General features: G+C 36.0%; 1 protein-coding gene across 1 annotated transcript in view; it reads right to left on the bottom strand.

Moving 5' to 3' along the window:
* The window catches only part of LRCH3 (leucine rich repeats and calponin homology domain containing 3), a 154,297-nt gene that overhangs the window by 79,770 nt on the left and 47,306 nt on the right, over positions 1-27,221 (bottom strand). Inside the window, 3 exon segments of the mRNA XM_020986024.2 lie at positions 76-181; positions 4,160-4,286; positions 10,151-10,295. Of these exon segments, the coding sequence (XP_020841683.1) occupies positions 76-181; positions 4,160-4,286; positions 10,151-10,295 (378 nt within the window).

Genomic DNA, 27,221 nt, shown 5'->3' on the forward strand with positions numbered 1-27,221 from the left:
GCATTCTTATAATGTGTTACATGCTATAAATATGTGTCCAAAAGAGTCAAAACAATAAAATCTTTTTCTTCTCACCTTCAGGTAAACGCACTAAGTGATTTCTTCTGATGTTAAGGTCTCGCAAGGACTCCAGATTGCCAACTTGGGGAGGTAGTGTCTGAATTTCATTACAGCTCACGTCCTATGCCAAAAGGATAAAAAGTAAAGAAATGTTCTAGTATTAGCAATTTATTTACATCAAACTATATGAAAAATGTGTTAGCATAAATGACTTTTAAAATTCTTAATATCCCTAAAAATTCTTGTTGCCATGATCAAGGCTGTCTAATTTCCATAGTTTGCTCTGGTATTTACTTTTGATAATACTATTACCACTACATTTGGTAATACTATCTATTTCCATGAATGGTTTTTAAAAATCTGAACATATTCGCTTTAAATTTTATAGTTATGAACAAAAAATTCACAGGATGTAATTGCAGCTTTAAAGTTGGAAGGAACCTCCAGAGGTTACCTAATATAAAGCATCCAAGACAAGGTAAATGATGTCTAGTTGTGGTAAACGAGGCCCAAATAAGTAACTCTCCCACGGTTACAATGGTGGTTAAAAGGCAAAGCTGGGAACTTGTCCCAGGTCCTATGACTCCAAATGAATCGAGTGCTTTTTTTCAATGAAGAGGTTTAAATGTGGAAAAAAGGCCAAAAAATAGCAGATCCTAGGAAGATTAAAATGCTAATAGAAATGCATGCAAGACGAAGTTACAAAAAAGAATCTTACATAGGACTCTATTTTTATGAGTTTGTTCTAATGATATATATAAAAAAACAAGAGGCAGCTAGATGGTACAGTGGATAGAGCACCGGCCCTGGATTCAGGAGGATATGAGTTCAAATCTGGCCTCAGACACATAATACTAACTAGCTGTGGACCCTGGGCAAGTCACTTAACCCCACTGCCTAGCCAAAAAAAGAAAAAAAGAAAAAGAAAAACAGGCTAAGGGCTAAAGCAATAATGATAGTTTTTAAGAGAAAAAAAATCACTTATTGATACAAATGTTTAACAAGTCAAACTGAAAAGTATATTGGAAAATAAAATGATTCATATAGAATGAGGGCAGAAAACACAACTGGAACTAAATTAAAAACAAGTTTTTGACAGATTAGTTAACAAAATATCAGAGACTTGCCACCAACATGAAGCTAGGGTAGAAGCTAGAGTAGATTCATCACTTCTATTATAATTTTGGCAAATGCATGGTTTCCGAGGTGCTAAAAACACCTTCATATGCAGATTCCAAGACTGATAAAGAATATCCATATTACTATTATTTTGAAAGTAGATACAACCACATGGGCAAGTTACTTAGGTGAATTAAATTTCAAACTGTCACAAAGAAATGCCAGGCAATATAAGAATGAAATGATAACATGTTAATATAGATACTATCTTAAAAATTCTTATTGTCAAGAAATTCATTTAAACTAAAATTAACTAATTAAAACTGTTTTTGCTCAAAAATGTCTTTTATAATATTATTCAGGTAGTAGCTATTACTTTGACCTTTCTGTAGAGATAACAGAGAAAAAAGAAGTCAAACATCATCACACAACTAAACAGAGAAGATCTAAATGGAACCTAGGTATTTTAATGTTCTAACCAACAAATTTAGCTTTTAAAAAGATGTTTACAGAATTCAAGTGTCTAGCAGTGTTCTACATAGGGCAGGCACTTAGTTGTTTAATGAATTTAACAAGACAATATCTTCATTTCAAATAAGATATAACATCAAGACATGATCTTTAACTGCAACATAAGGCATTTAGCTTAGTTATAAAGAATAATTTCATGTCACTAAGGAAATGACAAAAAATATAATGGATTACTACGGGGAGGTTTGGGAGCCTCTTTCCTTGAAGGTCTTTTAAAATACAATTTGCCTAGAACAGTTCAGTTTTATAAAATTCTGTTATCAAGTCAAAGATTTGGGGCAGATGAGTTCTAATGGTATTTCTCTGTCCATCATTCATTGTATATTTCAACTCTCTTTAATATTTAATGAATTTAAGTCTGTAAGTATATTTTTAAAAGGCAAGGTTTCATATTCCATGAGGCAACCTCAAACACTCCAGAAAAAATTATGGGATTATATTATGTCCTCTGAAATTAGAAGTTATTTCCAAGAAGGTGTAAGATAAGTCAGTATTTTCATTAACCTCATAATAGGGCACAAAGTGGCTAATGGGTAATTAAAGCATACATAAATTTTAAAAAGTTGAGTAAGATATTTTAGTTTATCTGCAGAATACGTGAACAAAGTATAAATGTGGAACAAAACACAGATACAATTCGCATGACTCAGTCTTCTTGTCAAACTTGTGTTTGTTTCAAGTATTTTAAGAACTAAATGCCAGAAGTTACACAGAAAGTAAAAATACCAGAAACATATAAGACATTGTAGTTGAATGCACAATTTTAACGCCAGCATACACTGTCAAGCCAACTTCTAAAAAGATGTTTGATAACTTTCATAACAAATTCTTTCATACAGAATCAGCCCTAAGAACACTGAGCTAGATTTCATATGGGTTACATTTTCTTTCCAATTTTAGAAATGTGTTCACATTTTCTGAACCTAACTGAAAAAATGTGAGCCAATTACAATGTAACTATTATGTTGCTCATTATATTCAACATTTCTTCAGGCACAAGTGGACTCAATTTCATTCCAGCTTATGATTGTAATGTCAGTTCAGGAATGTGTATAGACGCTTTAAAAGGAACAGAGGTGGCACAAAAATTTAGTGAAGAATCCAGCCCTGGTGAAACTGGGAAAAGCTCTGACTGGTGGGAAAAAAAGCTCATATTTACAAAAAGCTTTTTCCTGCTGTTGTTGTTCAGATGTTTCAGTCATGTCTGACTCTTCATTTCTCCATTTGGAATTTTCTTGGCAGAGATGCTGGAGTGGTTCACCATTTCCTTCTCCAGCTCATTTTACAGATGAGGAAACTGAGGCAAACATGGTCAAGAGACTTGCTCAGGATTATACAGCTAGTTCAGTGTCTGAGGCTGGATTTGAACTCAAGTCTTCCTGACTCCAAGCCTGGTGCTCTGTCCAAGGTGCCACCTTACTGCCCTGCTTTTTGATGAGAAACATGGTTTTTGTTTTGTTCTCCAACTACAACGTGACAGAGTTTAACAGCTGATATTTTTGTAGAGCTTGAAGGTTTGCAAAGGGCTTTTTACATACATGATCTCATTTGATTCTCTTGATAGCCCTGTGAGGAGCTACAAATATTGTTATACGTGCTTTATAGATGACAAAACTGAAGCTCAGAATGGTCAAGTTACTTGCTTACAATAACAGGACTTATAAAGCTACAAGAGTTTGGTTATGAACTAACATCTTCCTACCTTGAGCTGACAATGATTGTCCATTCCGTCATAACAGTGAGCCAAAATCCCTTATCTAAATTAGGGGTTCTTAACTAAGGGTTTGATAACTATATTTCAACATGATTGGTTTCCTTTGTATTCCTATGTATTTTGTTTTATGCATTTAAAAAATTCTGAGGAGCCCATAGGCTTCACTAGCGTGCCATAGGCTAAAATGAGGGCCCTTGACCTAACTGATATTAAAAGAATCTTACATATTAGTGGCACACGCAAATGTTTGAAAATGAAAACTATTAAATTCACAAAATTCACAAAAATCCAAACCACTAGGTTAGAGCATAGATTTAATGAAGGACAGACCCAAGAGTGATGGACTTGGCTTCAAATCCTGTCTCTGTTATGTACTATCTGGTATGGCCTTGGGAACTTTTCCCAACCTCTGTGTCCTCCACTGTGAAATGAGCAGGGTGGAATACATGACTTTTAAAATTCCCTTTCAGGTCTAAATCTATAATTTTATGACCCTACAGTGAGCCAGTTACCTTTTTGCTCTTTTGGATGGCTCTCATTCTAGCCTATGATCTCAAAAAAATCTATTATTTGTCACAAAAAGAAAGAATAAAGAAGATAATGGTTGGATTGGTACAAAATCTATCACCAATACTGAAAATGAAACTCAAAGGTACATGTTTTCCTGATGGACAATTTTCACATATAAAGAACAGCATATGTAGATTTCACAATCAAAATAAGGTATTAACTTACAAGCTCTGTCAAGTTTCTGAGATGTCCAATTTCTTCAGGAAGAGAGACCAATTTATTGTTACTGGCAATTAAGACTTTCAGTGGGAGATTACACATATGTACTGGCAGTGTTGAAAGCTGGTTCCGACTAAATGAGAAAGAAAAAGAGGAAGCGGTCAGAGAAGACCACTGAGAGAAAAATATTTCACATTCAGAATTCAACAATATATACTAAACATAAGATGCACAGTTCCCACATGAGCACTAATATTAAAAAGTAAATGCTTTATCAGTAAATATACATGCATTATCAGCTAAATGACTTAAAGTATTTTAATTTCTTTTCATAATCTTACCTCCAACATCTTTACTGCTTCTACCCTGCTGCCTACAAACATGTCCAGATTTTGAATTAAATCAATCAATTTAAAAATTAAATGTAATTTGATTTTTAAATTTAAAATAAATCAATTAAATTTCTAAAAAATCAATTAAGTATTTATTAGGTTTTTATTACATGACAAAGCACTGTGCTTTATTACATGACAAGGCTCTGAGGATACAAGTACAGAGAACAAAACAAACCTTCATGCCTCTGCAACTCCCTCAGGCTACTGTTCTATAATCTCTCCTGTTTTTCAAAGCCAACCTTCAAGAAAAAGCTATCAACTCTCACTCCTAAAATTCTGCAATTTGGCTTCTTAGGAAGCAAATCGCTCATAACTTACATACAGGTGATCTCCTATCTGTTCATTCTTACAGCTTTTTTTCCAATATTCATAATACTTGACTTCTCTTCAGTTTTTAACACTATTAACCACTCCCTTCCACTTGAACATTCTTTCTTCCTTGGGCTCTGGTGGCAATTCCCTCTCTTGAATTTGCTCCTAGCTGTCTCACTACTCCTTCAAAGAGAGAACGTCTCTTGCCCATCAAATGTGGGTGTTCCTACACACTCTGTTTTGGACTTTTTGTTATTTTCTCTCTCTATGCAATCTCTGAATGATCTTACCAATTCTTAAGGGTTCAGCTGTCTTCCACATGCAGAAAACTCATAAATCTACATAACTACTGCTTTTAAGTTTCAGCCCTCCACTGCCTAACACGTGCTGAATATCTCCTGGATGTCCCATAAGCAAACTTGGACTCAACAAAACTCATTATTCCTCCTATCACCCTCTCAAAAGAAAGAGAAGGGGAAGAAGGGATGGCGGGAGAGAGGAAAGAAAGGAAGGGAGAGAGATGGAGACAGAAATAGAGAGAGAGAGAGAAATTGCCCACTCTCCTCCATTTCTATTAAGAGAAATAATATCCTTTCAATGATTCAGATTCACAGCCTCAACTTTTTACACTCCTTTCTCCATCATATCCCATCAATTGCAAAATATAATCTGAACTCCATGTCTTTTTCATCTATCCCTTTCTTTCTATTCACATGGCTAGCAATCTGGTGCAGGCTCTCATTATAATAAATATTTCTTGAATGAATTCACTCACTTTTGCCTGGACCACTGTAATAGCATCCTAACTCTACTCCACATAGCTGCCAAAATAATCATTCTTATAACAAAGGTCTGATGTCATTCCCTGGTTCAAGAATCTTCAATGGCTTTCTATTTCTTTCAAAATAAAATACAAACTTCTCAGTTTAAAATACTCTCAGCTAAAAGTCCTGGCTCCAATCTACCTTTCTAGCCTTATTCACACTATCACCTCAAAAGACACTCAATGTTCCAGTTAAACCAGCCTCTTTGCAGTTCCAAGACGTCATCATCCATCTCTCATTTCCATGCTTTTGCACAGGTTCCTCCCCTTTTCCCTCACCTCCCTGCTTGCTATGCATTCACTCTTCACATCCATCTCTTCGAATTCTTACCTTCCTTCAGGGCTTAGTTCAGGTGCCACCTACTATAGGAAGCCTGCCCTAATCCTCCTGGTTGGTGGTACATTCTCCCTCTTTAAAAGATCTTGTATTTACTTATTTATGTTCATGTCATATATTATTCCCCTCACTAAAACATAAGCCCCCTAGGAGAAATGATTATTAATAACCAATGATTTGGGGAGATCCAGAATTTCCCTCTTTTTCTAAAGTTCTGGTATTAAAAAAGTTCAATTTCTTGAAGAACACTGCTGATAATGAGATTGGACTAACTTTCTTGGTAGAGTAGCCATTATGTTCTGCTCAAGCTTGGATGGCTTGAGTAGACTGCCCAAGGTTAGGAGTGTTCTGGGTACAGAGAGATAGTGTCTCTGTACAAGGGTGACATGATGTCACTCTCAGCCCCTCATTGCAATATTTGTTCTTTTATTAATTGTTATTCAACCAGGGTTGAGTCCCACCTGGGGGAACACTTATTTGTGTGTACTATTTTACAAATGAGTCCCCATTTTACTGTTGAGGAAAGTGAGGCAGACAAAGTTTAAATGACTTGCCCTATGGTCACAGATAGTATGTGTCTTAGGGCCAGATTTGAATTCAGGTCTTTCTGAGTTCAGGCTCAGCACTATCCACTCTGCCACCTAGCTGCATCTCAGGTTCCTGGCCTGTCTCCATCAGGGCCTGAGGTGGTGGTCAAAGTGTTAGTCATGGTCTGACTTGCCTGGCATATGCTGCCTCCTGTCTCTCCTTCAGGGTGTCTTGGTGCTTTAGCTAAGGCTGGGCTGTGTGCCCTATGAATGGCAGTTGGCAGGAACGAATAGCTCCTTCTCTTGCAGCAGCTGCTTCCCCAGATGATGCCTTTAAGAGCTGAACTAGCAGTAGTATCAGTGGTCTGGCGGGTACTGCAATTTCCAGGGCTCCTATGCTCATCTTCTTGGGGATGGCATTTGGTTGGCATTTACTGCAAGTAGTAATGAGAAAGGTAGCAAAGGTGGGCTCTCTTCTCAATGATTTCTCCCCTTAAAGAGGGCTGTGGGGCCTGTCCTGGAAGCAGGTCTGGTGGTTTTGGAGACACCGCTATTTCCAAGCTGTTACACTTGGGGTCCTTGTTGTCTCCATCAGGGTTTGAGAGGAAATGGTGGTCAAAGCAGTGACATCAGTAGTTTGATTCTCTTGGCATATGCTACCTCTTATCTCTTCCTCAGTGTGTCTTTGCTGCTTCAGCTAAGCTGGCTTGCTTGTCCTGTGAGAGGCAATTGCTACTTTCTCTACATCTTACAGTCTGGCAATGAGAGGTTAGGTGACTTTACCAAGGTTAGCCAGCATGTCTCAGTGGCAGGACACAAACCTAAGGCTCTCTGTGTTGAGCTCTCTATCTACTACACTATGCTGGCTAAGATAAAGTGTATCTTAATAAATATTAGGAATATATTCAGTTGCTCATGGGTAGGCTGAGGTAATATGATAAAAATGACAATTCTATCTAAGCTAATTTACTTTTTCAGTGCCACACCAATCAAACTACCAAAAAATTATTTTATAAAGTTAGAAAAAATAATAACAAGATTCATTTGGAAGAACAAAAAGTCCAGAATATCAAGGGAACTAATGAAAAGAAATGCAGAGGAAGGTGGCCTAGCAATTCCAGATCTTAAATTGTATTATAAAGCAACAATCACCAAAACTGCTTGGTACTGGCTAAGAAACAGAGTGGTAGATCAGTGGAATAGGTTAAATATGCAAGACACAGTAGTCAATGACCATAGTAATCTATTATTTGATAAACCCAAAGACCCCAGCTTCCAGGATAAGAACCCACTCTTTGAAAAAAACTGCTGGGAAAACTGAAAAAGAGTATGGCAGAAACTAGGCATAGACCAAAATCTCACATCATATACTAAAATAAAGTCTAAATAGGTTCATGATTTAGATATAAAGGCTGATACTATAGGCAACTGGGAGAGCAAGGAATAGTTTACCTATGAGATTTATGGAGAACAGAAGAATTCATAACCAAATAGGAAATAGAGAACATTATGAAATGCAAAATGGATAATTTTGATTACATTAAATTGAAAAGTTTTTGCACAAACAAAGCCAATGCACAAGATGAGGAGGGAAGTAAAAACTGGGAAAATTTTTTACAACCAGTATCTCTGATAAGGGCCTCATTTCTAAAATATATAGAGAATTAAGTCAAATTTATAAGAACAAAGTCATTCCCCAATTGATAAATGGTCAAAGGATATGAACAGGCAGTTTTCAGATGAAGAAATTAAAGCCATCTATAGTTATACTAAAAAATGCTGTTTAGAGAAATGCAAATCAAAACATCACACCTATCACACCTATCAGATTGGCCAACATGACAAAACAGGAAAATGATAAATGTTGGAGAAGATGTGGGAAAATGGGAAGACTAATGAATTGTTGGTGGAGTTGTGAACTGATCCAACCATTTGGGAGAGCAATGTGGAACTATGCCCAAAGGGCTATAAAAATGTGCATACCCTTTGACCCAGCAACCGCATTTCTAGGGTTGTAACCCAAAGAGATCATATAAATGGGAAAAGGGCCCACATATACAAAAATATTTATAGCGATTCTTTTTGTGGTGGCAAAGAATTGGAAATTGAGGGGATGCCCATCAATTGGCGAATGCTTGAACAAGTTGTGATATATGAATGTAATGGAATACTATTGTGCTATAAGAAATGATGAGCGGGCAGACTTAAGAAAAACCTGGAAAGACTTCTATGGACTAATGCCGAGTGAAATGAGCAGAACCAGGAGAACACTGTACACAGTAACAGCCACGTTGTGTGATGACTAATATTGATAGACTTAGCCCTTCTCAGCAATGCAAAGATCTGACACATCTCCAAAGTCTCATGATGGAAAATGTTATCCACATCCACAGAAAGAACTATGGGGTCTGAATGCAGATCGAAGCATACTATTTGCTCTTTTTTTTTCCCTTCTGTCTTGTTTTGTTTCCTCTTTCTTGTGGTTCTTCCTATTGGTTCTAATTCTTCCTTACAACATCACTAATGTGAAAATATGTTTAATAGGAATGTATACGTACAGCCTATATCAGAATGCACACCGTCTTGGGGAGGAATGGGAAGAAAAATTTAAAACTCAAAAGCTTATGGAAATGATTGTTGATGAATCAAAATAAATTAATTAATAAAAAAATTAGGAATATAAAGAAACTTGCAAGGACCTGTATTAAATAATGTAAAGTTTTTAAAAAGCAGAAAAATTATGATATTTTATGCAATGAAATTCCTTTATGTAAATAAACAGTTGCCAAACAAGTTTAACTGACCATATTGATGTTTAGTGCTGTATACAGGGATAGGGCCTCAACTTATGATTTCATTAGGATAGGGAACTCCCAGGTAAGGAAATTCCTTTAGCCAATCCAGGCTAGCATTTTTATGCAACTTATAGTCTTAGAGTTTTGCCTAGAGCACTGAGAGGTTGACTTGCCTAAGGCCACACTGCCAGTATTGGTTAGAGGCAATATATGAACCCAAATTTTCTTGGTTTTGAGGATGATTCTCTAGCCATCGTGCCATGCTATCTCTCTTTATTTTTTAAAGGAACAAAAAAAGAAATCCTGTAATATTAATATGACTTTAAATTTCTAAGTCCAGAAGTTGAAAAGTGGTTAATTTTAAGTTCCTTCTATATGCCTATTAATCATAAAAACAGGCACCATCTTATACATCCTTATTATCTAGCAGAATTTCTTGTGTATGTTAATCTTCACATCCAAAGGTAAATAAGAATCAAGCTACATATATAGATAAGAGAGCTATAATCTCAAACCTCTTTCTAGTTGATGAAATATATTTTAAAAAATAATATGGTGACCATTTAGGAGTATTAAGACCATTTGATGTCAATTGTGAGAAGAGAAAAATATAAAAATCTATTGCTTAAATACTGACTGGACAAAAAAAGGGAAAACCAGGAAAGATCAGGAAGTACTGCTAATACACACAAGATGATGTACACACAGGTGACATAAACATAGTATTAAGTAAAGACAGATTTATAAGATGAAAATCTACAACAGAAGTATAAAGTGATACAACTGATAAAAAGTCTATTACACTTACCTGATATTTAGAAATGTTAATGCTTGTAGATTCAGAATTGCCTCTGGGATATACCGAATACAGTTTTGATACAAGTTGAGACTCTCAAGGGAAACAAAGTGGCATGCTTCTGCAGGAATTTCTGAGAGGCGATTCCTTGATAGATCTGAAAGGAAAACACATTTCTCAATACTTAAAAACAATCTCTCAAGTCCTCATTTTGCTTAAATATTAATTACAAAACCAGGCCATATACACACACACATACATATCTCATTCACAGTGCTTTTTAAATAGTGAAGGCACTCAACAAATATTTGTTAATTGATAGAATTTGCCAAAGCTTACAAATTTTATACTAACTATAAAAATGGTCTTTTTTTTTTTGGTGAGGCAATTGGGTTAAGTGACTCACCCAAAGTCACACAGTTAGTGAGTGTTATGTGTGTGAGGACAGATTTGAACTCAGGTCCTCCTGACTCCAGGGCTGGTGCTCTATCCACCATGCCACCTAGCTGCCCCTAAAAATGGTCTTAATGACTTTAACATAAGTAACCCCACATGTCACATTTTTTTCCCTGGTAATTACTGGTAAATTCACCAACAACCAACTAAACCACCACACGTGTCTGAAAATGAACGCCTCAGAGGCCAGGCGGTACAGTCGAAATAGAATGATGGACCTGGAAGTCAGGAATAGGGGGATTCAAATCCTGGCTCAGATTCTTGTTTAGCTATATCATCCTAAGTAAGCCATTTCACTTCAGCTTTAGTTTCTCCATCTCTAAAATGGGGATAATATAACAGCATTATCTCAAAGAGTTCTGAGGACCAAATGAGATTACCAGATATAAAAGCCTTTTTCAAATCTTTAAACACAATATAAATGCTAGCCATCAGCTATTGCTATCCTACTACTATAGTTTACCTCTTCTCTACCAAGAAGTGGTAGTTCCACTGAAGTTGAGATTAGTCACTGACAAAATTATCATTCAATTTGAAGGAACCCTTGGAAAACAGTTTTCCCTAGCCCACACAAAAAATGTGCTTCTCCAAAGTCTCCAAAACACTCAAAAAACATTTAGAGAAATGTCCCCCCAATTTCAACAAACTTATGAACTCTCAAGAACAGTAATTACCTAGGAATTCACACTTATTCATTTTGGTTTTTTTTTTAATGAATTTAATCATAAAAAAACCCACAAATATTCACACATACAAGAAGAAAAAAGAGGATGATATGAAATTGTGAATTTCTGTTATATATCATTTTATACCAGATTACAGTGACTTAGGCTAGTACCCTGGTGGTTTAGGTTCAATATCGGGATGAAATGATACACTTGTAAATTAATCAACAGTTTAACAAAAGGAGATTTACTTAGCTATAGCAAGCAGAGGACATTCAAGGAGATGACACTCTGATCTGACTTAGCTAAGTGAAGCCATTCTGTCTCTTAAGATGCTTGTTGTGGTCAGCCAGCCAGTTCTCCAAATCAGGCAAGAATTTCTCATGGTTGTTTTATACTAGTACAACCAGGAAGTGATGTCAAAAGCCACAACCTTTAGTGCCTTGAGACAAGCAAAACAAAAACTAACTTGCGTGGAATGGGGCAGCAAAATGAGCTGGAAAAGGAAACTGCAAATCACTCCAGTATCTTTGCCAAGAAAACCCCAAAGAGGGTCACAAAGAGTTGGACACAACTGAAAACAACCGAACAAAAACAAAACTTGCATGGGAGTAGGGAATGGAGTTAGGATACTGCTCCCACTATACCGTAATTACTTGATGGTAAGTAAGGTGTTTAAGTTCTTCTAGAGCAGTGTTGTCAGAATCAAAATGAAACACATCAGATCTCGGATCCTTGCAGGCAGCATAATGATTAAGAAAACCAAAAATTAACATTACGTATGTTTTACTGCATTTTTATTTATTTGGTTAAATATTTCTCAATTACATTTTTATTTGGTTTGGGCTGCACTCAAGAGTACTGGGGACCATGAATTTGACACCCTCGTTCTAGTAAGACCTTCTATCACCTAAATGACTTTAGAGTTATTACTGGTCAACTCTGAACTCTCAGATGCAAGAAGTCTAATATAAGTATCACTAAACAAGGAAAAAAAAATTCAGAAAGAAAGCTAAAGCAAAGCACAACAAAACAATTTAATAATCCCCTGAAGGGGTGACAGGAGAAAGAAGACCAAAAAACCAAAACTTTGCCCAACCTTGGAAAAGGAATGAGTCTTAAATCTAAACAATCTGGTCTGCGTGGTAGGTGATGCCAAACCTTTGTAGTTCACAATGGATCTCTCAACGTAAAAATGTGAACTTGAGCCACAAAAGTATCAGGAACAACAGGGCTACATTAAACATGATGCTTCTTGTAAAGTTACTGATAGATTAGCAGAACTGCCCTGTACTCAGTTAGTGTTGGTTGGCCCACTTCCCTTCCTGAAAGCCCCTTGGGGATAAGGGAGGGGGAAGGAAAAACAAGTCTTTTCTCCCTTTGAGGGACTGTCACCCTACTTTTGTTGAAACAGGGTAGACATTTGTTACCTTTTCCTTTCTGCCTGAGAGTAAGCCACCTTCCAAGAATGCCACCCTTTGGTCCTCTAATTGCTCCCTAGGGAGGAGCTGTCTAATGACCACTGGATGTCCTACAGGAAGCAATGTAGAAGGACCAAATAGTTCTGGATTACAGTAAGCAGGGAGTTAGACTAGGTCTGCCATTGCCCATGCCAGTATCTATTCTGCTGGGATCTCTAATTCTGCCTACTCTATTGCTGCTAAGGCCTGACAAATGATATATTTCCATTAAAACAAAACATACCAAAGTTTTTTTACTTCTGAAATTACTTTAAAAAATAAACAATTATCTCTTCTTTTAAAAAAAGTTTACCACAGGAAGCAGTTATAGCTAACCATTTAACCAAATCAGATGGATGTTACATTGAAATGCTAGATTTTTTTAAACTAGCATGAGATGCTAAAGTATATGATAGAATATAGTCTGAGAATTCTAAATCTCCTTTTATTCTTATGTTATAAAAAGTACTTATACAATTAAAGTAATTCAAAACAAGCAAAAAATTTTCTATTGTCTTTATATTAACATAAAATATGGCAAAAAAGAATTACATTGCCAGTTTGACAAAATAAAATGACATCAATCTGATGAAAGAGAAGAAGAAAATCAAGTTAATTTTAAAATGTAGCAAATCAGAGCAAATGTAGCCAAAAGATTAAAATAATCATGGCACATTTTAAAATAAGAAGGCCTATTATCTATTTCATCTGTTTCAAATATTGATATATTAACCAGTATAACTAAATCAGCTTTAAAGCATAGACAAATATGATTTCTATCTTGAGGAAAAAACTGATAGTAAAATAAATGTTTATAAGACTTATCTCTATACTTATTATTTTTCTTTTCCATACAATTTTTTTGGAAATGAATTTCAAAATAACTAGTTATTTTACCAAATGATCTAATTTTTAAAATGGGGCTTCTAATTAGAGGTTTGGGATTTTTTTTCAGATTGAGCTGTATTTTGACAGTAGTCAATTTTTCCTCTATTAATTACATGAGCTTCAACAACAGCATGAATTCATAAATTAATTGAATGCATTCATTAGATATTTGGACCACAGGTCACAGAGAGAATAGTGATGGAATTCGTGGGGGCTTTTTGAAGGAGAAACTCAAAGGACAGATCAAGAAAATTTTGATCAAACAGTATAATGAAAAATCTTCTATAATTTAAAAGAAAAACCCAGAATACATTCTTAAGTTAACTCAAATGCTAAAATTTTAAAAAAAGTTTCATGTCAATGAATGACTTCCTTGTTTTAAAGGAATTTTTAGAAAGCCAAGTGAATGAATAATAACACGAAAATTTTAAATAAAAGAATAGTAACAAAGAGACTATAAAAACAAGAGAAAAAAATAATACAGTATAACCAGGCTGGATTCATACCAGCAATGAAGAGTTGGCTCAATATTAAAAAATGATAAATATAAAAAATTAGAATAAGAACAACAAAAACCCAACCACTGGACTACCAATGGATTTAGAAAAATTTTTGACAAAATACTGCATCTATTTCTGTTAAAAATACTAAAAAATATAGGATAAATAGATTTTTCAGTAATAAGTTGAATAGTATCAATTTAAAATAAAAATTCAGAATATATGATAAATGGTCAAAAGATATTGAACAAGCAGTTTCCTGATGAAGAAATTAAAGCCATCTATAGTCATATGAAAAAATGCTCTAAATAACTATTGATTAGAGAAATGCAAATCAAAACAACTCTGAGGTACCACATCACACCTATCAGATTGGCCAACATGACAAAACAGGAAAATGATAAATGTTGGAAAAGATATGGGAAAATTGGAACACTAATGCATTGATGGTGGAGTTGTGAACTGATTGAACCATCTTGGAGAGCAATTCAGAACTATGCCCAAAGGGCTATAAAAATGTGCCTAGCCAGCAATAGCACTTCTAGGGCTGTATCCCAAAGAGATCATACAAATGGAAAAGGAAACCACATGTACAAAAATATTCATAGCAGCTCTTTTTGTGGTGGCAAAGAATTGGAAATTGAGAGGATGCTCATCAATTGGGGAATGGCTGAACAAATTGTAGTATATGAATGTAAGTAATGGAATACTATTGTGCTATAAGAAATGATGAACAGGCAGACTTCAGAAAAACCTGGAAAAACTTGTATGCTCTAATGCTGAATAAAGTGAGCAGAACCAGGAGAACACTGTACACAGCAACAGCCATGCTGTACAATAAATAATATTGATAGACTTAACCCTTCTCAGCAATAAAAGGATCTAAGATCTCTCCAAAGGCCTCATGATGGAAAATGCTATCCACATCCAAAGAAAGAACTATGGAGTTGAATGCAGATCGAAGCATACTATTTGCTCTTTTTTTTTCTTCTGTTGTATTTTGTTTCCTCTTTCTGGTGGTTCCTCCTATTGGTTCTAATTCTTACTTACAACATTACTAATGTGAAAATATGCTTAATAGGAATGTATATGTACAGCCTATATCAGATTGAACACCGTCTTGGGGAGGGAGGAGGAGAAAAACTTAAAACTCAAAAGCTTACGGAAATGACTGTTGATAAATAAAAATATATTAATTAAAATAAAATTAAAAAAATTCAGCATTATATGGAATAGGAATAATCCAGAATTTGTTCCAATAAGATCAGGGTAAAGCAAGGATGTCTACTATTTGATATACTTCTAGAAATGCTAGTTATGTGAAGACAACAAAAAGAAATGGGGGAAATAATCATAGGCAAAGAATAAACAAAGATATCACTCTTCCTTCGTAATTTTTTTTTCATTTTTTCTTTTTGGTGAGGCAATCAAAGCTAATAAATGTCAAGTGTCCAAGGCCTAATTTGAACTCAGGTCCTCCTAACTCCAAGGGCACCACCTAGCTGCCCCAAAGCTATCATTCTTGAAATGATATAATGGTTTATATAGAGAACCCCTGAGAGTTAACTGAAAAAAATTTCAGCCAAGTTACAGAACATAAAATATAATCCACACAAATAATCAGTAGTTTTGCATATTATCAAAATATATATTAAAAAATACATATTACCCTCTCTGTCTCTCTTTTTCATACACCCCCTCGCCATATCCAATGTGTTGCCAAAGATTTTGCACCATTGCAAAATCCCTCAAATATACAGAATGATTTTCTAGCAGCTGTGAGAGCCCAGTCGAAGTTGTGTAATATACATTTATAGTGGACCCACTCAGACAGTAACTGGGTGGGCAGAGGCATCACATATGAAAATCACTACTCTGGATGATAGCAAGATAAAGTTGATCTATAAGCATTATCATTTCAACTCTGAAGGAAATGAAAGCAAAGAAGTAAAATTTACCCATACCTAAACTGAATTACAACTAGCCTAGATTGATCACAGTGTAATAAACAAAGCAGATGCTTAATTTCTGCTGAATACTGAATATAATGAGTCCCCTAATTTACAAACAGCTTGCACTTCACAGATTTGACGTATTTCAAACCTAAATGATGTTTTCTCATGGAAACAATAGATTCAAGTTAACCCACAAAAATAAATTTAGCTCCAAATGTTCCTGAAACAAAATGCTTCTAAAATTCTACAATGTAAAGTAAAAGGAATGCTGCAATAAAAACAAAACAATAGATGGCCCAATGGATAGAACACTAGCCTTGGAGTCAGGAGGACCTAAGGTCAAATCTGACCTCAGACACTTGATACTAGCTGTGTGACCCTGGGCAAGTCACTTAACCCCAACTGTCTCACCAAAAACAAACAACAAAAAACAATAAAACAGAGTTAAAAAATGGTATCTTTGTATATTGAATAGTAGATGCTGAAGCCTGAGAAAAAGCAGGTTAAATAGAAGGTATGGATAACTCTTATGAAGATTTTTTTAAAAGGCAATTGGGGTTAAGTGACTTGCCCAGGGTCCTACAGTTAGTAAGTGTCAAATGTTTGGTCTGAGGCCAAATTTGAACTCAGGTCCTCCTGACTTCAGGGCTGGTGCTCTATCCACTGCACCATCCAGCTGCCCCTCTTGTGAAGATTCTTAAGTGCCTATTTCAAAGGCTTTAGAATTGTTTATTTCAAATCTTGTAACTTTCCTTTCCCATAATACAGGCATAGCATCTACACTACTTATAAATTTTACCAGTCATCAAATTAGGATTATTTTTCGCTGACAAATAAAAGCAAACTGCTGCATGAAAGAAAGATGAGGAATTAAATAGGATGAATGTGATTACACTCTAAATCAACAAGTAACCAATCTGCAGTCCAATTTTATGTGCATCCTCCTTTGTGCCACTGATATATTAGAAATAAAATGGATGAAAGGATATTAACCCACCTAAGGCTAACACTAAGGAATAGGAGAGATAGCTGATAATTTGTTAACAAACTTATTGAAACAAAATACAATGGTTTTTAAAAAATCCATTTCAAAATGCGAGATTAAATCCAAATTATTTCTTAGACATACACTTTTAAAACATTAATCCTCAATTGCATTCTATGACGATATAAGAAGAGGCTAAGTGGTTAACCCTCACTATAAAATTTCCATTAACTATATAGATTTTCAACTCAGAACACGATTTCCAAACCATTAAATTAAATATGATGTGAAGAAAAGTTTTGGACAACCACATTCCTTCCCTCAAGAAAAGGGTTCAAACACAATTAAGAAATTCTTTTTCTAATCCTTTTTTTCCCCCTGCAGTTGAATGGCAAATTCCTATCTTAATAAAGTTTCAAAAGGGAGGAAATCAGACCCCCCCCCTCCAAAACTCATTGTCTAGTGCCAGCTGGTCGCATTTCACACCATTAAAACTCATGCCTGGAGGATTTCCTGATGCGTGAAGGTTTGTCCAGGGATACGGGTGGGGAGAAGCCTAAGAGGAGAGGTTTGGATTGTAGATTTTTGTTTTTTTACAACTATCCTGATTTACTCCCCAATCCCCTAACCTGCCATAGGTTGAGTCATTCTCTAAATTAATTTCTTTACCAAGTATTAGCAGGTGCTTCCCAGTCCAGGTATAACTTTAGATGAAATGGAAATTCAGACTATTACATTTGTATGTTAATAAATGATTTTGATATGACTTAGATCAGGAAACTAAAAATTCTCCCTGAATTCTCCTTTACTATCTCTTGTTCTACTCCTTTTAGTCATTTTCTCTACTAGTTTATACTACATTTCACATAATTTGCAAGCGTGGAATACGAAGACATTACTGAATGACTAAGAATTATAAGATAAAAGAATGTAAATTCTGGAAGGGACATTAGAGATCACATAGTCCACCATTCTCACTTTATACACGTGGAAACTGAGGCTTACTTGTTCATGTTACACAGTTAATTAATGATAGAGCTGGATTAAAATGCTGATTCTTGCCAAATGGATCAACAATTTAAATATTTTTAAAAGCCCTAGAATACAAAGGATTCTATTTTTCACAATTATAAATTTTTAACAAGCTGTGTGATTTAAGGGAAATAAATGTCTGCATCTACACTTCTTATATAAGGTTGATGTCCAAAATTAATAAGGAAATGACTTAAATTTATCACAAGATAAGTGGAAAAAGGATGTGAACAGGCAGTTCTCAAAAAAGAAACAAAAGTTATCCATCACCACATGAAGAAATGTCCATGATTTCTAATGATCAGAAAAATGAAGTTTAAACAACTCAGATTCCATTTGACACTCATCAAACTGACAAAATAAAAGATGATAAAATTTAATCCTGGCATGGTTGTAGTAAAACAAGTATATTTACTGGGTAGTTGGATTATGACTCAAGCCTCTCTAAGGAGGTTATAGAAAGAAGAAAAGCCTTATCTATACAAAAATATGACAGGCTACAGTACACAGAATAGCAAAACCAGGCTCCCTCAATTATTATCCTAAATCTCTTTCAGCCTTTTCACAGACAAATCCCAGAAAAAGCTGTCTACCTTCACTGTCGCCACTTTTTGTCCTTTCATTCACTTCTTGAAATCTTGCAATTTTGTTTCCAACCTCATCACTGGAGACTATTTTCTCCAAAATCACCAAGATCTATCTATCTGTCAAATTCAATGGCCTTTTCTCAGTCATCTTGCTTCTTGACTTCTCTGAAGCTTTTGACACTAACCACCTCTCCTAAATACTGTCCTCTGTGTCTTGACAATTTTCTGTTGCTTCTCTTGCCACCTATCTGATCACTCTTTTGCCACATTATCACAAATATGCCATATACCAAAATAAAGTCAAAATGGGTTCATGATTTAGATATAAAGGCTGACACTATAAGAAATCTGGGAGAACAAGGAATAGTTTACCCATCATATTTATGGAGAACAGAAGAATTCATGACCAAACAGCAGATAGAGAACATTACAAAATGCAAAATGGATAACTTTGATTACATTAAATTGAAAAGGTTTTGCACATACAAAGCCAATCCTATTGTGCAATGATGAGCAGGCAGACTTCAGAAAAACCTGGAAAGACTTGTATGGTCTGACGCTGAGTGAAGTGAGCAGAACCAGGAGAACATTGTACACAGTAAGAGCCACACTGTGTGATGACTGACTTTCACAGACTTAGCCCTTCTCAGCAACGCAAAGATCACCAAAAGTCTCATGATGGAAAATGTTATCCACATCCAAAGAAAGAACTATGGAGTTTGACTGCAGATTGAAGCATACTATTTGCTATTTTTTTTCCTTCTGTTGTATTCTGTTTCCTCTTTCTGGTGGTTCCTCCTATTGATTTTAATTCTTCCTTACAACATCACTAATGTGAAAATACATCTAATAGGAATGTATATGTACAGCCTATATCAAATTGCATGCTGTCTTGGGGAGGGAGGTGGGAAGGGAAGGAGAGAAAAATTTAAAACTCAAAAGCTTATGGAAGTGTTGCTGATAAATCAAAATAAATTTTAAAAAAATTCCACTCCATAATTGAAGATGTACTCCAAAATTCTGTCCTAGGTCCTCCTCTTTTCTTCCTCTACATTATTTCATCAGTTCCCACAAATTTAATTATCATCTCTATAAAGATGATCTCTGGATCATCTTCTCTATATCCAGCCCTAACCTTTCTTCTGAGTTCTATCCTGTATTACCCATATTGGATTACTGGACATGTCAAACTTGATATCTACTTCTACAAAATTCCTCACATCTACCTCCCTTTCCTCCATTAAGCACTAACAATTCAGGGCCTCATTATTTTTTGCCCAAACTAATGTAATAATCCTCTACTTGGTCTCCCCTACTTAAGTCTCTCCTCTTTCAAATCCATCTTTCATAAAGCTGCCCAAATGATAATCCTAAAGCACAAGCCCATGTCATTCTCCTGCCCAGTAAATTCTAATGACTCCCAAATACCTCTAGGATTAAACACAAACTAAGCTCTTTGCAATTTGGCTCCAATCAGATTTCAAATAAATATATCACTACCCTTCATGCACTGGATGGTCCAACCAAGTGGATTTTATTTAACTAATATAAAAAACTCAAAGGGAGAAAACTTCTTTTACCAATGCAGATCAACATCAGGTCTGTACCTCATTAACAAAGAGAATGGCCTGGGACCTTGCTCCCAGGATCACAATGCCAGTCAGTATGAAAGGACAGACTAATTACAACCCAGGTTTTCCTGAATGAGGCTTGTGGTCTATACATTATCCTTATCTAACCTAGCCTTCTACCATTCTTTATATCTATATTCTGCCTCCCATCTCTAGCTAAATATACACATATATTTGAAATTACATATATATATGTTATTAGGTTTTTTAAAAAATCAGTTTAGTTAACTTATTAATTCAATTTTTTCTTTCAATTTTGTTAAGCTCTACTTTCATTTTCAGTATTTCTATTTTGGTGTCTTTGAATTTTGGAAATTTTGGCTTTACTGCTTTTCAAGTTTTCTTTTTTTAAACCCATTTGTTGATTTGTTCTTTCTTTGGTTGGAAAGATATAAAAATTTCCCTAATCTCAGAAATTCTAGTATGTTGTTTCACTGTCATTTTCTTTGACAGCATTTTCTATTATTTCTATGATTTGTTCTTTAAGGCTGTTATTCAGTTTCAATTAATTTTCAACTTTTTCTTCAAAGGCCCTTTACTAAATATAATTTATTGTACTGTGGTCAGTAAAGGCTGTGTTTGGTATTTATGCTTTTATAAGGTTTTCTAATGCCTAAATACATAGCCAATTTTTGTAAAAATGCCATGCAGAGCTGAGAAATGTACAAACTTTTTTTGTTTCCATTCAGTAGTCACTAGACATCTATCATCCCTTAATTTTTCTCAAGTTCTATTCAGGTCTTTAACTTCTTTCTCTGTGCTAAGTTTAGAAAAACCAATCTATCATAATTCCTGCTTAGAAACTTTGAATGCCCTGGGTTTCAAAACATGGTTTTGTTACTTACTAGCTATGTGTCCTTAGGAGAGACACTTGACCTCCCAGGGCTTTAGATTTCTGATCTAAAAAATGAGGGGGTTGAATTAGATGATTTCCAAGATCCTTTCTAGCTCTAAATTTGATAAACTATTGAAATTCCACAAAAAATTAGTGTTCTTAATTGGTAAGAATGTTACTAGACAGCATTCTACAGAATGAAACAGTTCCAACTGGGCAACAGTTTGATGACTCCACCATATGTACTTTCTCACCAATCTCTAATCTACTAAAGTCTACTTTAGTCTACTACAAATACACCTATGTTCTCCCTATCCTTAAAAACCCTCATAGACCCAACCATCCTAAGCTATTATCCTATATCTCTCCTCTCCTCATCCATCAAAATCCCTGAAAACACTGTCTGCATTTGCTACCTAACTCTTCTAAACTCTCTTAACCTGGCTTATGACACTAGCCCTCAATTGGAAATTGCCCTTTTGAAAGTCAAAAATAATCTCTTAATTGCCAAATCTGATGGCCTTTCTCAATCCTTATTCTTGGACTCTATGGTATTCGATACCACTAGCTACCCTCTCTTCACAGATGTCTATCTTCTCATCTCTGGTATTTGTGACACTGCTCTCTCCTTGTTCTCCTCCTACTTGTGTGACCAATCCTCAAGTCTTTTTTGGTGGATCATCTATCATAGCACAAAATTATGGGTGTACATCAAGGCCCTGTCCTGGGCCATCTTGCTCTCTATTCTTTTTCTCAGATCTACATTTCCAGTTCTATTTTGTGGAGTTCTAGTCCTGCACTACATACTAACTAGAGAACATTTCAAGCTAAGCATCTTAGATATGTCAAACTCAACAAGTGCAAAACTGAATTCATTATCTTTCCATCCATAATGATCCCTCTCCAAATTTTCCTATTTCTGTCAAGATTGATATCATTCTTCCAGTCACCCAGGTTCACAATACTGGTATAATCTTCAACCTCTCACTTCTCAAACATCCACTAAGTTGCTAAATATTGTTTTCACCTCCACAACCTCTCTCACCCTTCCTTTCTACTCACAAAGCCACCACCCTAATTGAGGCCTTCATCACCTCTTGCCTGAACTATCATCATAGATAACCTCATAACTAGTCTTCTGCTCCTCTATCCAATCAATGCTTCACATAGCTGCCAGTGATTTTCTTAAAGCACGAATCTGACCATGTCAATCCCCTACCCAATAAACTCCAGTGTCTTCCTAATACCTGGAAGATAAAATGTAAACTATTTGCTTGGCATTTAAAGCCCTTCTTAACTTGAAACCAAGTTACCTTCTTATATTATTTGCCTCCATGCACAGTCAAGGCAAAATTATCTTCTTGCTATTCCTTAAAAACATGATATTTAATTTCCTTCCTTCAAGCCTCAGCACTGGCTGTTGTTCTCCATGCCTGTGCACTGCTGTCCTCCAAGCCTAGAATTCATTCCTCTCTTCACCTGTGTAGATAAGAATCTCTAGTTTTCTTTAAGACTCAGCTCAAGTGCCACTTTCTATCTGAAACCTTTCCTGATGCCCTTAGCTTCTAGAGATACCCTTTAAAAATCACCCAGATCTATTTTGTATCTACCTATGTATGTGTATGTTGTCTCTTCCAGCTAGATATAAGCTCCTTAAAGGCAGGGACTGCTTTTCATTTTATCTCTGTACCTCCAGCACCTAGCCCAATGCCTAGCACATAGTAGGTGATTGATAAAAGGTTACTGACTGAATGATGTAAAGAAGATTCTATTGTAATATAGTTAGGAATAGGATTAAGAAAAATCCCAAAGTCCCTTTCAACTCAGATTTTGTGATTCTATGAGATTTAAATGGAAGTATAAGTTGAGCTTTGGGGAGATCTTCTGGGGACAGACCTGTTATTAGCTCCTAAAAAGGGGGGTTATTTAATTTTTGTGTTTGTATTCGCACCACATAGCACAGTATTTGGTACACAGAAGACACTTAACAAATTGCTTTTTGACTGATAAGGTTTTGTGTGTCGTTCTGTGTGTTGGTCAACCTACTGTATAGCCTCAAATGTGTCCAAAATAACCACCAATTTACTCCTGGAAAAGTGTGCAAAGAAATCAGAAGATTATCTTAAGTTGGCTCCAACTACTCACACGATCTGTTTGTAGGCTTGCAGGCTTCTTATCGTTATGGGGATTGTTTTACAACTAGGCCTCGTTTGACCCAATTTTATTTTTTTAATCTTTAGATGAAGAGTCCCATTACTTAGCAGGAGAGCAAAAGCCTCTTCCTAAACCTTAAGTGAGCATGACTTCAACAATATATATCCTTCAATCTTCAGGATAAGAAAATGGATTGGAGGAATAATGGACAAAAAAGGAATCCTTTTAATATTGTGTCTTTACAGGAAACAGATCAGCTTGTTCCAAGTCTATTTAGACCTAAGCCAGTATAAATAAATTCCTAGAATCTTAAGTAGTATGCCCCTGATGTGACTCATTTCTAATAACCTTAAAGGAAACAGGACTTCCTATCTTCATCAACATATTCTGTCTCTTTCCAGCTCACTTTTCTTACATTTAATACTCTCCTGGTGGGCTATTATCCTGGTTCCTCTACACAATTAGCTGATTCTGGGTGTTCTTTCCAGCATTTTCCATTCTTTATAGGGCCTCTTATCTCTTTGTAACTCCACTGACAAGCATCATCCCACCTCATACTTTTACTAGGTTATCCTATACATACCAATAGCCGGCAACTGCTCTATTATCTTTAAATGGATGACTTTCAAATCTTTACCTTTATATTCTATCCCAAGCAACATAAAATAGTGGACAGTGAATAGAATGATAGACTTGCAGAAGGAAGACTTGGATTAAAATTCTGCCTCAGGTGCTAAGTGGGCATACCTCTTCTATCAGCAGTTTGATTATCTGTAGAATGGGACTTACCTCACTACTTGCTGTGGTAAACAAGATAATGCATAAAAAGAAATTTGCAAAGCTTAAAACACTATACATATGTGAGCTATTAAACTTCCAACTGCTTCCCAAATACTTCTAAATTAGATGTCCTATTCTTGACCCAAACCTAAGATAACCCAAATCAAAGTCATCATTTTCCTCATGCAAAATGGGTTCTCTCTTCCCGAACTGCTTTTTTTCCCCGCTGGTGCCACTACCCCAATCACCTAGGATGAAAATCTCAGTCATTTTTAATTTGCACTTCTCTTTCACCAAGTTCTGTCCTTCTTTCATTTACAATAATTTTCAAATATCCATCGCTTTCCATTCATGCCATTATCACCTCATGCCTAGACCACTACCACATCTTCCTAAGTAAGTAGTCTACCTTCTTTCAGTCTCTTCTCCCTCTACTTCATCCTACACTTCACTTACAATGACACAATACTGATCTTCCCAAAACATTCTTTTCACCAGTTCAGTCTCTGGTCTGAAATTTCCCACTGGCTATCCCTTGCCTATAAATAAAGTCCAAAATCCTTACCCTGGCATTCAAAAGTCTTTACAAACTGGTCCCAACTTACCCTGTCACCTTCACTTCCCACTTCTCACACCTGGGAATGAATGTTCTACATCAGGGGTTCTTAACTTTTTATGTGTGTCATGTGACCCCTTTGGCAGTCTGGTTAAGTCTTGCACCCTTTCTCAGAATTAATTTTTAAATGTATAACAACAACAACAACAACAATAATGAAATGCATGGGACTACAAAGGACACCCATTACAGTGAAATATAATCATAAAAATATTTTTGAAAACAAGTTTATGGATGCTTAAGAACACTTGTTCCATTGCAACAAAATTGTTGCTCACTGTCTCCAAAATATGCCTTACATTTTACTGCCTCTAATGCTATTCTTCTAACCTAGAAAATGATTCTTCCTCCACCTATACAAATCCTGCTTATCATTTAAGGCCTAGTTCAAATCTCTCCTGCTGCATGAAGCTTTACATTTGATACTGATCTGTCCTTCTTCTGTTCCTATATTGACTGTACAATTCCTTTAGCACTTATTTTTAACCTTGAATTTTTAATAATATTTTCATGTATATAGATACTTTATTTGCCCAACTTCTAAGTTATATATCTTAAGATTCTTGAGGCAGAGCCAAGGCAGAGCAAAAGCAGTGACTTACTTACTCTCCCCCAAACCCCTCTAAATATCTGTAAAAAATGGCTCTAAACAAATGCTACAGCAGCAGAACCCACAAAAAGACAAAGTGAAACAAATTTCCAGCCCAAGACAACCTGGATAATTGATTGGAAAGGTCTGTTGTGCCAGGCTGAGAGAGGAGCACAGTTCAGCATGTGCAAACAAAGACCAGGCCTCAGCAAACCTGGAGCAGGCCTCAGGGTACTGAATCAAGGGCAGCTGTGGAAGTTTTCAGACTTGTCAACCCACAAACATCAAAGACAATTTAGAAGGTCAGGAGAAAAGGTCTGTGACCACAGTGACAGGAAAACTAAGTCCCAGTCCCAGTGCAGCCCCAGAGCGGCTGCTTCTAGAGCTCTTGGCCCACAGATGAAGGGGACCTTCACCGGCTGATCAGAGGGGGATTGCAAGGATCTCTTTGCAGTGCTGAGGCAGGATTCTCTTGCTTTGCCCATGCATGGATCTGAGTCGAAGTTCTGGGGCAAGAAGGAGTGCTGGCATGGTGGAGCTTATGGTAGCAGTGGAGAGAGAATCTTCCTCACAGGTCCAAGGCAGAAAAGAGTGCTTATGGTCACTCATAGACCAGAGCACAGGCCAAGAAAGGAGTAAACACCTCGCCCTTGATCATATCACCTTGGAAGAACTGAAAATTCACAGGTCCCTAAAAATATCTCTGAAATCAGCTGCACAAAATCCCTGAAGCTTGGGACAGTACATTCTCCTCACTGGAAACAGACCTCTACCTTAACAAAGAGTTTAAAACTCAAGTAATTGCCTGGGAACACAGTGCAAAAGATTCTTGAGGGTAGAGACTATTTTATATTTCATTGTGTTCCTTATAATAACCTAAAATAACACACTGCACATAAAAACAGCTCAATACATATTTAATGAACTTACTTGATTTGAAAGACAATCGTTCATTTATGTCAGACAGTTAGTCAAAGTTAGTGTATAAGTCTTCTAATTTCATCACCACAGCACTTTCTTTCCTAGTTCTTTTATATTTTTTCTTTTTCTCTTGTCTTTTTTTTAAATTCCTTTCCTAAACACTTCTTCAGCACTACCCTCCTTTCTTCTAGTAAGAAGAAAGAGGGTTTTCTAAGAACAGAATACAGCAGAGTGGGCACAGCAACACCACCACATAATTTATTTTTCCAACCACATTTGATGTGGTTGGAGAATTCAGATATACAGCTGTAGATGCGTTGAGATATGCAAATGTAGTCTCATGTCTCCTGGAAGAAAAACACAAACCTCTCAAGCCTACTTTTAAAGCTATTCAAGTGATGTAGACTGCCCAATCTTCTCCTGGTTCCCTGACTGGACAGCACTCTGAAATCTGAAAGTTCATTTGGGAACTTGCCATCTCTTAATGACCTGACCTGCATTAGAGATTACAAAGCACACACACAAAAAAATCAAGCATCTACATTGGGACAGCAAAAGAACAATTCATTTTTCTAAAAGTCAGTCTGAAAGCAAAGAATGTATGCAAAATATTAAATTTTTTTATACTCGAAGTGCTAAGCAAAATGTAGGAGAGAGACAGTGTACTATCACAGTGTTCCTTGCTGATGTCAAAACTAAATCACATCTTAATCTCAAAATGACTCTCTGTACCCACCCTTTTACTTCCAAGTGCCATGGTTTGCCATTTGCTCTCTTGGCATCACTGTCACCACCCTTTATTCTACATAGAGTTCTCTCAGGTTGTCCTGAGGAAAAGCACTTAAGTTTTGGGTTTATTTTTCTCTTTTTTGGGGTGTTTGGGGGCAGAAGTTTGTTCCATATGCCTCGACTGCTCTCCTTTTCACTTCCTGGAACTCCCGGATCCCTTTAAAGCTCAGCTCCAGTACAATGTTTTAAGAGACCTTTTCCGATTCTCCCAGTTATTACTGTTGCTTCTCCCCCTACCCA

Source organism: Phascolarctos cinereus, unplaced genomic scaffold (genome assembly GCF_003287225.1).
Source record: "Phascolarctos cinereus isolate Bilbo 61053 unplaced genomic scaffold, phaCin_HiC Scaffold_726;HRSCAF=1367, whole genome shotgun sequence".
Taxonomy (NCBI): domain Eukaryota; kingdom Metazoa; phylum Chordata; class Mammalia; order Diprotodontia; family Phascolarctidae; genus Phascolarctos; species Phascolarctos cinereus.